A 13,045-nucleotide genomic window follows, 5' to 3' on the forward strand; every position below is an offset into this window, starting at 1 on the left:
CACCTTCTGAAAAATGGTATATCATCCCACATACAAGCAGCTTATTAGTTATGGTAGTTAAATTTCTAGGCCATTCATAGGATTAACAATATTTCAATTCAGTAACTTTTAATAACCTCCCTCGTAGCCCCATGAGGCTCAAATCTATCATACACCAGAAGAAAACTGTAGAAAAGTTCTCACTCTATTTTTCATTCATCCCATTTTGTTTTCTTGCATGTCAAAAACTTGACAACCTCACAGGGCTGTTAGTGTGGCTATATATTTGGCTCTATGCTCATTAGTGTAAAGCTCAACTGTTCTATCAGCTGTGTGCTAGCATTAGCATGTTATTATCCTAACATTGGTATGTTCAAGTTCTCATAAAGTCAAAACTGATATTAAAGTGTTTTTAACCACATATGTATTGTGCTGTATGTCACGTACATGCTAGCATCAGGCCAAACAATGACAAATAAGTCATTTTGTATATAGTATCAGGTATTTTAGGGTTTGTCTTTTTCTGGAGAACAATAAAAAAACTGTCGATGACTCATCCTGTACTCGGGAGAATACACCAAATTTGAGAAATGCTTTCTCACTTAAAACGCAGTGGAGCGTGGAAGAGGAATACATCTGTCCACCATCCATCCACTGCAGCAATCCTGGGGGTTAGGCCTCAATGTACAAAAGCTCAACTTTGTAACTTTATTCACTGATTTTTGGTGAAACTGCATCATATTTTAGGAGCCAAGCCCAAAATGAAAACCATCTTGGCCTATTTCCTGTTATCAAACAGGCTTCTGCTGGTCTCAGACTGTTTTGGTTCACACGTGTAGTATAGTGCTTTACACTATCCTAATAAAATTATAAATAAAATTATTATTAATAATAGGACCACTCTCCCTTCTGGCATTACATCCATGGACTGCTTTAGCTGAATCACAGAATGGGCGTAACAAACAGTGCTACCAGCTACTCTGAACGTCAGACAATGTCCACAACAAGTCCCTCCCTAACACTAAAGCAATAAGCACTGCTTGTCATTTCATGAAAACTTTAACATGCCTTGAGTTTGAAGCCATAATAGCTGAAATCTAGCAGGGTAACATCTTAACGGGTCAGAATTGTCACATTAGCTGGTTAAGCATGCCAATATTCATACAGTTAGCTTGATGACATGTGTATTGTAAACTTAGATTACAATTAGTATGCAAACATGTAGTATATACCAAAAGTTTGGATAAACATTTAGCATATTAGAATGGTAATTGTTACTTCGGTCCAACCAAAACTTTACCAAAGTTGTTGTAAATCAAGCATTATGGTCTTTTTGGGATGTTTTGCTTTGTTCTGTGTCCTTACCCATCTCGGCCTTTGCTGATGATCTTCACCTCGAAGTAGTAGACTCCGCAGGCTGCAGGGATGGGGTGGGTGGCCCGTACAGATGCTGCATCTTTCGGGGTTTTTCCATGACCTGAAGGTGAAGGTAAAACACAGATACAAGATCAACAGGGATTGATCATTACAAATGACAAAAATGGATCAATCTATAATTTTAAAATTTATAGAAAACTACTGAGATTTTTTTCTGCAGAAACGTATGCTAATGACCACAAATTCTGATGTTGTCTTTCATCAGCCACTTTGATCCACTTTAATTCAAAGCAAAGTGCAAGACTGTATAGATTTTTGGTATGAGTGACTGTGAAGAGGATGCAACCCAATATTTTCACAGTCGCTGTAGGCCAAGATCAAACAATGTGTTTAAGAAGCAGATGGCACATCTCTCAAGCACTTTTCAATGCAAGTCTTTTTAAGGTTGCGTATGTTTTCAACTAGGTTTCATTTCAGAGCACAATCTCAAATGATCTTACATGATTTCATGGGGATCGTGATGTCACATAGTGCAACTGGCTGTAGTAATGTTTATGCTTCGAGGTGAGAAAAAACAAAAGGCGGCGGCTAAACAAGTCTGGATGTGAAAATGTCTGGGGAGACACAGTCAACACAGCTTGTCTATTCTTCAGTAAGAACTGGCAGTGAGATTTTAATGGTTAGTTTTAATGTCTGTAATATCTAACCTAAATGTTAATGTATATGGTTTCTTTCATCCTCACTGGCAGTAAACTAAACAGTTAACCACCGACATTTCTAGTTTTGACTCATACCACGTGAAACAGGGTGTTGAGGTGGAGCTTGTTTGAAAAAAAAGACCTTTTTACTGAATATCTTTGACCACAAGATGTGCTGATAAGATTATCACCTTAAAATCTCTGAATCTGGACCTGCTGGGTTCTGAGCTGTGAAGCAGCTCATCCTGTTTGTCTGTACAGCTAACATTAGCTCAAGCAGCTACAGTACTATCTTACAAAATGTGAGCTACATCAGTCTATTTTTTTCTGTAGAGAAAAAAAACTTTGGTTACTTAGAAGTTGAAGAAAATGGTTTAAGAAACAATCCTGGGGAGCAACTCAGCAACAAGCAGCTGCACATTTTACTGATTTGCTAGTTTGCATACATTTTCTACTGTACACACCATGATTTTTAAATGAGAGCTGGGTAACAATCAGTGTTGTTAGGATTTGACCATCTCACCAGGGGTCTGTTCCAAGAAGCACGTTTACTTAGTGATCTGGATGATATGGCTTGGGAATACCCAGGACTAGGGCTGCGACCAAGGATTATTTTCATTATTGGTTAATCTGTCAATTATTTCCTTGATTAATCAATTTGTTGGTTGGTATATAAAATGTCTATAAAAAAATCCTAAAATGTCTTGTTTTGCCCACAACCCAAAGATATTCAGTTTACTGTCACTGAGGACTACAGAGACCCAAAAATATTCACATTTGAAAAGCTAAAAACAGAGAATTTAGATATCTTTTTTCTTAAAAAATGACCCAAAGGAATTAATCAATTATCAAAATTGTTGGCAATTAATCTAATAGTCGATTAATAATCAATTATTCGATTAATCACTGCAGCTGTAACTAAGACCCCTTCAAATCTGGAAAACTAACTGATGTAGACAGACTAAAATAAAGCTTTTCTTCTCCATTTTATATTTGTTCTTGTGACAAAATGGTCGACAGATGAACGCACCATTCAGGTGAGGTATTATTTCAGTGCCAATTAATCCATTGATTATTTTCTAGCTAAACCATTTGATCTAAAAAAAATGTCAGAAAAAAGTGACAAATGCAAACCTAGAGTCCAAGGTAATGCGTGAAAATGAATTAGTCTAAAATCTTAAGGCATTCAACTTACAAAGAACCAAGAATGCAGCAAATCCTCAACTTTGAGAAGCTGGAATCAGCAAATATTTGGTATTTTTGCTTGATAAAAAACTTGAATGATTAACCACTAATTTAAATTGCTGAAGATCTCACACTATATTGAAAATTCAGATCTTTACTGCCATCATTGCTTTGTTTAGACATTGTGTTTTTGTAACCTGGGACAAATGCTATTGGCATATGTTGTGTAATCGGAAATTTCCATTATAATGCTTATTCATGCTTTGTGCCATACAATTTTCTACTAACTTTAGTGATCTCCTTTAGTTATTCTGAAATTTCAGATCACTTGCTTTTCAGGTGTGTTCTATAGAAATGCAATATTATATCACCATGTTCACCTTGCAGATAAGTGACATCACTGCAAACTGACATGTTATTTTCTAAACAAATGTCTCAAAAGGCACAACCGATGTAGTTTTGGGGGATCTAATTTTGTTTGTTTATATTTCTTTATTTATTAATTTGATAATAATTTTCTCAATTAAATTATGTTGAATACAAGGAAATCCAGTGAATATTTCCATTTCAGTAGCTGGAACCATTTTTTCTAACTGATGTAAACAGTTACTGGATTAATATTTTAATTACTTACAGATGAATCAACCAATAATTTAAGATGTAGTCCTAATGACTGATTTTTTAAATTGTTGCAGACACTGAAATCAGAACTAGGGATGCACAATATTTTTTTCTAGCCAATAATGATAACCAATAATTAACTGCTTCTCATGGATGACATGAATAAGATAACCAATAATTTAATATTTTTGTATTTTAAAAATAAGTTTGTATTTTAAAAATAAGTAGTTTATTCAGACCTGTGGCTTAGAAAGGCTAAGATGTAGTGCAAAAAGATCGATGATTTAATATTTCACTGCTCTGACTGAACCAAATCTAACGGACATCATTATTATAACAAAACCAAAGAACAGTTCTGACTCTTCAAATGTTCTTTTACCATTACATTTAGTTTCTCTAAAAAAGTAAATAATGAAAGATCCAGTTAAGACGGGGATAACAAGTCATTACATGATTGTTAATAATTGATGCTGACAGATGAGGCCAAAACTATCACTGACAAAATGTAATTGTCTCCATTTTCAGTTTATTTATGACCAGCCAATATGATTCAGAATCCATCCAATGAGTGCCAAAACACTAGGATATTTGACATAACAAAGCCTAGCTAATCACAGATGTCCTGAAAATGTTCAGTTTAACCTGCTGTGGAAATACGGTGCTCAAAAAGCATGACTATTTTTAAGTGGTTATCTATGTTAGCTCAATGAAGAAGTTTCCTGGAAGAGTCTGCAGTGTTTGAATCCTACAGTTACAACATCTGCATAATTGCTTTAAGAGATTCCAGTGAATGTGTTGAACAGAAATAGAACATACTAGTTTTAACACAGAAAAGTGTGTGCAGAGCGCCAGTCTGGCACAGACGTAGTCCCTGGGACTCAATTACGTTTATTTTCAATTTAGGCTATTAATCTGCTGATAATTTCCTCAATTATCGATTAATTGTTTGGTCCATAAATGCCAGAAAACTAATACTTCTTGTTGTTGTTGTTGCTATAATAGAAAACTAGGAAAACAAATATTTGCATTTTAAGATGGAACCAGCTATTAATAGATTATTAAAAGAGAAGCAGATTTTTTTGGATATCATTTCAGCTCAAGTCCTTATCAACATTTAGAGAGACTTCGGCATTTAAACTTAAGACACATTTACTTTTTGTAAAAACAAATAATGGATAATCCTGTTAAGTGGGTTGAAAACAAGGCATTTAATAATGGATATTTATAGTTTGTAGACCTGCAACAATTGCTCAGTCAATCCAAAGAAAATTAGTTCCCCACTATTTTTCAAGCAAAAATATCATACATTTCCTGGTTCTACACTTTTAACTGTAAAGATTTGCTGTTTTTCTTTCTCATTTATGATAGTTAAGACTCTTTGGGTTTTGGACTGTTGGTTGGACACAAGAAGCAATTTGAAGATGTCACTCTGGCCTCTTTGCATTTTTCCTTTTTTTGACTTGACATTTTATAAATAGTTAAAAGTTAAAATAAGCTCCAGATTCATCAATTATGAAAATAATCATTAGTTGCAACCCAAATAAACAGACAGACAGATAGAGCCAATATTATCTTTAACAAAATGTAATTTTCTACATTTTCAGTTTATTTATGACAATGTGATTCTATCCAGTTACAACTATTACAATATCAGATTTTCTCTACACAGTTATTACAGCCAAAAGAATTCACACTGACAATGTTATCATGATATCCAAAGATTTTTTTTTAAAATATATTCATTAGTATTGGGCAATATATCAACATTACATTGATGTTGTGATATGAGACTAGATATTGTCTTAGATTTTAGATATCATTATATAGTGATATGGCAAATGTGTACTCTTTTCCTGGTCTTCAAGGTTGCATTACAGTAAAGTGATGCATTTTCTGAACTTACCAGGCTGTTCTATTATTTGCCTTTATCCACTTAGTCATTATATCCACATAACTGATGATTATTTATCAAAAATCTCAATGTGTCAAGATTTTGTGAGAGCACCAATAATCCCTACAACACTGCTTTATTCTTGATAAAGATATTTGGTCAAAAGTATTGTGATATTTGATTCTGTCCATATTGCGCAGGCCTAATTCTAAAAGGCCATCATATGTTTGCACTATTTGACAGTTTACGGTAGATTATCTAAATGAAAATATGTATATTGAGATATGTACTGCCTATTATGGAACAGACTAAAAATACTGAGATATTATAAGTCATATCACCCAGGCCTAAAATAACAATAATGCCATCAGTCACTTTGTTCATTTTGACATGGCATCACATCAGTGTGTTTGTGTGGGGAGGTGCTGAGGGAGGGAGACAAAGTGAAAATGGAAAGAAAAGGAAATTATCCAAGATAGTGTGTTTAAGATGCACTGGATTGTGTACAAAATATTATCATATGTGTGTTATTAACAACATATCCATGACATGTTTTTTAAGTTACAGTTATTGACAATATCTGTATATTGCTACAACCCTAAGTCCAATAAGTATAAAAACACTATGACATTTGACATAGTGTAGCCTAGTAGTTAATTGTAGATGGCCAGAAATTTTCACTTTAGCACTGCTGTGAAAATAAACTATGCAAAATATGTGACTATTTTAAGTGGTTATCTGCTTTCGCTCCATGTAAGTGTTTCATGTAGAAGTTTGCAGTGTTTGAATGCTTAAAGGGATGGTTCATCTAAAATGAAAATCCTCCATACTACTCATCTGCATTCCAAATCTCCTAAAACCCCAACATTCACGTATGCACACCCTCACACCACACACACACCCAGTTCAGACAATGTTCACACACACACACATGAACATGGCTCCAAGTTAAGGATCTACAGTGCAGATTTAGGCTAAAAACATGGTGTAAAAGACAACTTTCAAAGTCAACTTGGCATGTCAGGGATTTAAGATACTTGGATTACACCAGATGAGCAGTATGGAGGAATTTTGTGTTTGTTTGTTTGTTTGACTTCGGTTGTTTCATTCCATTTGAAAACAGGTCACAATTCAGTTAAACTGTCTGGGAGATTCTGCAGTGCTGTTTTCCTGTGAAACTCCAGCAGTGTTTTATAGACTACAAAACTAAACCTGACCTTCAATCAGCATGAGGGTGAGTGGACAAACAATGAATTTTCACTGTTGGGTGAACTACCCCTTTAAGTCCCACAACATCTGCCTACCTGTTAGAAGAGATTCAGGTGAATTTGTTGAACAGACACAGAACATTCTAGCTGTGACAAGGAAGAGTGTGTGTAGAGGGCCGGTCAGACCCAGAATAGTAGAACACACCCAGGAAGCACAGTTACACCTTTTTTTTACTCTAGCCTTTTCTTGTAGGCCTGCACCAAAAAAAAACACTTGATAGCTTTGCTAAGCAACTAGTCAACCTGAATGTCAGACAAGACACTTGATATTAAACCCTCAGCAGTAAAGAACCACCAATACCTTTCCTGTCATCAGTCACTGGAAGCCTGTCAATTCCTCTGAGCAGATTAGGCTAATCATGATATTCGACACTGTGTATTTCCTGTCATTTAATTACCTAATAATGCTAATGTCTAGCACTTGTCCATTTTGCCTAAACGTGACAGAGGTACTTTGTCTAGGGGTTATTCTACATGATATTTCAAAACAGCTTGACAGATTGTCTTCATGGTGAGACTTCATGAATCTGGTTAACAGGGTAGCAGGGAAGCTAACGAGCTAGTAGGTCAATTTTGGCTGTGGATACACCTCGCCAGCTGGTCGGGTTGCAAGATGTCCTCTGCCTTGTTGTTGATGAAGCTACTAGCCTAGCCTACTTTGTTTTTAGCCACAACGGCAGCTGGCTTTGATCCGCTAACCGTCAAGCTAGGCTAACGTTAGCCAACTTGGCGTTAGCATTTGGCAACAAAGTGCTAAACTCCAGTGTGTGTCTGTGTCATACCTTTATAGTGTACACGGAGGTTGTTCTGAGACAGCCCGATGTAGCTGAACTTGTCCTTCGGGCTCCAGGAGCGGGGAAGCGGAGTCTCGTTTTCATTAACGGCTGGATAGAGCCGTCGAAGCCGCTGGTTGAGCTCCTTTTCCTGCTCGTTCAGAGCCGAGTCTCCGTGGACAACGACCGACATGAGAAACCCACAGCCCGACGACTGTCCAGACATGGCTACGACACGAGCTTTAGTTAATTGGCTTGTCAGCAACAAGCCAGAGCCACTTGTGTCCGTCAGTGTCAAGTTTTAAAGGGAGGTTTAGCAAAGCTAGCTAGCAGGCTAAGCTAACTGGCTCCGCTGGTCGTTGAGGGGCAGCCAGAGCTGGTTAGCCGAGAAGCTAACCTGGCTAACGCGTTTAGCTTGGCCAGCAACGGCAAAGCGATCGCTGAAATGGCTCAGGTTGACATTAGCTGACACAAAGCCACAAATAGAGACACTATAAGAAGACTGTCGACCGCGCAGGATCAGAAGAAAGTGGTTAAAAGACAGAGGAGAAGGTCGTTGTTGGGAGCAAAGTAACTACTAACGTTAGGCTAGACGGATCGACAAAGTATAATGAGCTCAGCTAGCCTCGATCTTTTGTTTGTTGTCGGAGCGTTATCCGCCAATCTGATTGGCTGAGAGCAGCCCCACTCACTTCCTATGGGAATGTGAAATAAATACACAGAATGGACAGTGAATGTACAGCAGACAGACGGTGTTGTGTTTAAACAGGGTAAGAACTAACTCATCTGTAGGTTTACAATGTAGACACTGTCAGTGAGTCATCCTCATCATCATCATCAGTATTCTGTATTCATCACATAATGTTAAAAGTAAAAAATGCAAAAATAAATAGATAAGGAATTATTTCTACTAGAGATGTAACAATACTAAGGTATGAAAACACCACAATGAAAAGTCTTGTGATAGTTTATTAAATGCGATATGAAAAAACAAGAAAAAATGACAAATTTAAAAAGTGATATTTATTGAATAATAAATCTGTTGTTTACAGCATTTTTTGTTCCCATGAAATTTGCTTTTAGGCCTCTATGCTGGCTACAGCCTTGGCTATAGGTCTTATATTTTTGAGTTTGCTGACTTCTTGTGAATGACATATCTGAAGAACACATGGATGGAATTCCTTCAAACTTGGCATAAACATCCATTTAGACTGGAGAATGACCTGATTAGATTTTGGAGGTTGAAGGTCAAGGTCACTCTGACCTCATGTCAGTTCCATTCTTGTGATATCCCAAGAAAACCTGGGCAGAATTTCTTAAAATTTGGCACAAATGTCCACGTGGACTCAAGGATTAGCTGATTAGAGTTTTTTTTAAGAGTTAAATAGATAATAAAATGATAAGGTGATGATCTTGACCATAGGTCAAAGGTCAGCTCCACAGTGACATCATAATGTTCTGCAAAAACACCTGAGGCTCTGTAACAGTCATCTGTACTTTTGTCAAAAATACACTTCATACATTTTTTTTTTTATGTTATTCAAGGTTCTTTTAACTTGTGTAAATTGAAAGTAGCCAGCCAAGTATATGCAAAAAATTGGCATTAATTAATTGTCTGTTGCAATGCATTTTTGAACTAAAATAAAACAAAAACAATGTAGTAATTAAAGCAACAATATGTAACATTTCCACATAAAAATGTCTAAAAACTCTAGACATATGTTATAGATTTTGTTGGGGTGCCTACTTACATTATCCCAACTGTTTACAACACTGTTCAAACACAGAGAAATCCATAATTTATTCAAGGTAACTGTGCGTTTCCTGCTAGCTGTTGCTAGCTAGCTGCTAGTTGCTATAAATACTGGGAAAATATGTGATATGTCAGATACACCAAAGAGTGAGGAAAGAAATTGGTGAATATGACTAAACATAATGTCATTAAAACTTCAATATTATCTATCCATTAATATGATTTCTGTCTGAGTCCTGTCAGCTATGGTGGCTCTTTAAAAGGGCCGAAAACAAAAACAACGGCACTTTATGACATCATCAAACAATGTCTTTTGTTACTGTTTCAATGAGAGACCCTTAGTTCTAGACCTTGTATGTGGGCTTGGGAGGGTTACTTTAAAAATGTATTCGGATAGTTGCTAATTACCTGTTTAAAAATGTAGTCAATAACCTAATCCAAGTATCAGAATATTAAAGTAATGCAACCTGATTTTTTTTCATTACTTTTGAATTACTTCAATACCAAGTATGTTCAAATTCTTTAGCCTATAGTCCCAAAATGTTGTTTCAGTAGTAGTAGGTGTTTATAGATCAGCTAGATAACTGGATTTCTGCATAGCTAACATTAGCACTAACATTAGCAATCAGTCAAACCTATAACACTGAACATTTAAATTAAATGTTGAGTTCTTGGATGATGACAGTATTTTCACAACTGAATGCAGAACTGCAACTGTATGGTGATGTTGTTCCTCTTCTCTTATTTTAAGACCACCCAGTGAAGCATTTTTTTTTTTTTTTTAGGCTATGATAATGAACTGACAACTGTCAGATTAGCTGGTTTCACTTGAGATCAGAGTGATGTTGTGACTCCCAAAGTGTTGTATATTGTTTTTATTTTAAAATAAATGTTAAAATTGTCATCTTACTAATTCTCATTTGTGCTAAAAGTAGCTGTTATCAGATTACATCTTTTTTTGTAACGGTAATGGAATACAGCGACCTTTTCTTGGATCCTGGTCATGTAATCTTGTTACCTGTAATCAGTTACTCCCCAAGCCCGATTTTAAGTTTAACTATGAAATATAGATAACAATATAGATCACAATCAGAACTGTATTGAGACATTTTTTTAAAGTGAGATATTGTTACATCCCTAACTTCAACAATTTATGTGGAAAGTAGACAGAAAATAGGAAAAGTAGACAGAAAGAGACATTGCTGTTGAGTTTTTCAAAAGTATTTTTTGGTTCTTTGAGCACCACAAGCCAAGTGCTGTCTAGTTCCATTATACCGGAGTGAATACAGACATCTTTCATTCATTCATTCATTCATTATCTTCCGCTTATCCGGGGCCGGGTCGCGGGGGCAGCAGTCTGAGCAGGGACACCCAGACTTCCCTCTCCCTGGACACTTCTTCCAGGTGTTCCGGAGGGACCCCAAGGCGTTCCCAGGCCAGCCGAGCGACGTAGTCACTCCAGCGTGTCCTGGGTCTTCCCCGGGGCCTCCTCCCAGTGGGGCATGCCCGGAACACCTCCCTAGGCAGGCGCCCAGGAGGCATCCGATATAGATGTCCAAGCCACCTCAGCTGACTCCTCTCGACGTGGAGGAGCAGCGGCTCTACTCCGAGCTCCTCCCGGGTGACAGAGCTCCTCACCCTATCTCTAAGGGAGCGCCCCGCCACCCTGCGGAGGAAACTCATTTCAGCCGCTTGTATCCGAGATCTTGTTCTTTCGGTCATGACCCAGAGTTCATGACCATAGGTGAGGGTAGGAACGTAGATTGACCGGAAAATCGAGAGCTTCGCCTTTCGGCTCAGCTCCTTCTTCCCCACGACAGACCGGCGCAACGACCGCATTACTGCTGCCGCCGCACCAATCCGTCTGTCGATCTCGCGTTCCATCCTCCCCTCACTCGTAAACAAAACCCCAAGATACTTAAACTCCTCCACTTGGGGCAGGGACTCTTCTCCGACCTGGAGGGAACAAGCCATCTTTTTCCGGTCGAGAACCATGGCCTCAGACTTGGAGGTGCTGATTCTCATCCCAGCTGCTTCACACTCGGCTGCAAACCGCCCCAGTACAAGCTGAAGGTCCAGGTTCGAAGGAGCCAACAGGACAACATCATCTGCAAAAAGCAGAGATGAGATCCTGTGGTCCCCGAATCGGACTCCCTCTGGCCCCTGGCTGCGCCTAGAAATTCTGTCCATAAAAATAATGAACAGAACCGGTGACAAAGGACAGCCCTGCCTGAGTCCAACATGCACCGGGAACAGGTCTGACTTACTGCCGGCAATGCGAACCAAGCTCCTGCTCCGATCATACAGAGACCGTACGGCCCTTAGCAGAGGGCCCCGAACTCCATACTCCTGAAGCACCTCCCACAGAATGCCACGAGGGACACAGTCAAATGCCTTCTCCAAGTCCACAAAGCACATGTGGACTGGTTGGGCAAACTCCCATGAGCCCTCAAGCACCCTGCGGAGGGTGTAGAGCTGGTCCAGTGTTCCACGACCAGGACGAAAACCGCATTGTTCCTCTTGGATCCGAGGTTCGACTATCGGCCGAATTCTCCTCTCCAGTACCCTGGAATAGACTTTACCAGGGAGGCTGAGGAGTGTGATCCCCCTGTAGTTGGAGCACACCCTCCGGTCCCCCTTTTTGAATAGAGGGACCACCACCCCGGTCTGCCAGTCCAGAGGCACTGTCCCCAACTGCCACGCGATGTTGCAGAGGCGTGTCAGCCAAGACAGCCCTACAACATCCAAAGACTTGAGGTACTCAGGGCGGATCTCATCCACTCCCGGTGCCTTGCCACTGGGGAGCTTCCGAACTACCTCAGTGACTTCAGCTTGGGTGATGAATGAGTCAGCCTCTGGGTCCCCAGCCTCTGCTTCCTCTACGGAAGATGTGTCAGTGGGATTGAGGAGGTCCTCGAAGTATTCCTTCCACCGTCCAACAATATCCCCAGTCGAAGTCAACAGCTCCCCACCACCACTGTAAACAGTGTTGGCAGGGTACTGCTTCCCCCTCCTGAGGCGCCGGATGGTTTGCCAGAATCTCCTCGAGGCCGACCGGTAGTCCTCCTCCATGGCCTCCCCGAACCTTTCCCATGTCCGAGTTTTTGCTTCCACAACCACCCGGGCCGCAGCACGCTTGGCCTGCCGGTACCCGTCGGCTGCCTCAGGAGTCCCACGAGCCAGCCAAGCTCGATAAGACTCCTTCTTCAGCCTGACGGCATCCCTTACCTCCGGTGTCCACCACCGGGTTCGGGGATTGCCGCCGCGACAGGCACCGGAGACCTTACGGCCACAGCTCCGAATGGCTGCATCCACAATGGAGGCAGAGAACATGGTCCATTCGGACTCGATGTCTCCAGCCTCCCTCGGGATCTGGTCAAAGCTCTCCCGGAGGTGAGAGTTGAAGACCCCTCTGACAGATGGTTCCACCAGACGTTCCCAACAGACCCTCACAGTACGTTTGGGCCTGCCAAGTCTGTCCAGCTTCCTCCCCTGCCAGC

At 39.7% G+C, this 13,045-nt stretch overlaps 1 protein-coding gene across 2 annotated transcripts in view; it reads right to left on the reverse strand.

The window, feature by feature from the left end:
• The window catches only part of ranbp9 (RAN binding protein 9), a 34,613-nt gene extending 26,046 nt beyond the window's left edge, over positions 1-8,567 (reverse strand). The window contains exons 1-2 of one of the 2 annotated variants that reach the window (XM_084731590.1): positions 7,802-8,567; positions 1,345-1,456 (exon numbers count right to left, since the gene is read on the reverse strand). In XM_084731590.1, coding sequence (XP_084587716.1) covers positions 1,345-1,456; positions 7,802-8,018 — 329 coding nt within the window. In that variant the 5' untranslated portion in view covers positions 8,019-8,567. The remainder of the gene's footprint in view (positions 1-1,344; positions 1,457-7,801) is intronic. The other variant, XM_084731589.1, reaches the window with a different exon arrangement.
• Between the last annotated feature and the right edge of the window lie 4,478 nt (positions 8,568-13,045).

This window comes from Lutjanus erythropterus, chromosome 12 (assembly GCF_056507025.1).
Source record: "Lutjanus erythropterus isolate fLutEry1 chromosome 12, fLutEry1.hap2, whole genome shotgun sequence".
Classification (NCBI taxonomy): domain Eukaryota; kingdom Metazoa; phylum Chordata; class Actinopteri; order Lutjaniformes; family Lutjanidae; genus Lutjanus; species Lutjanus erythropterus.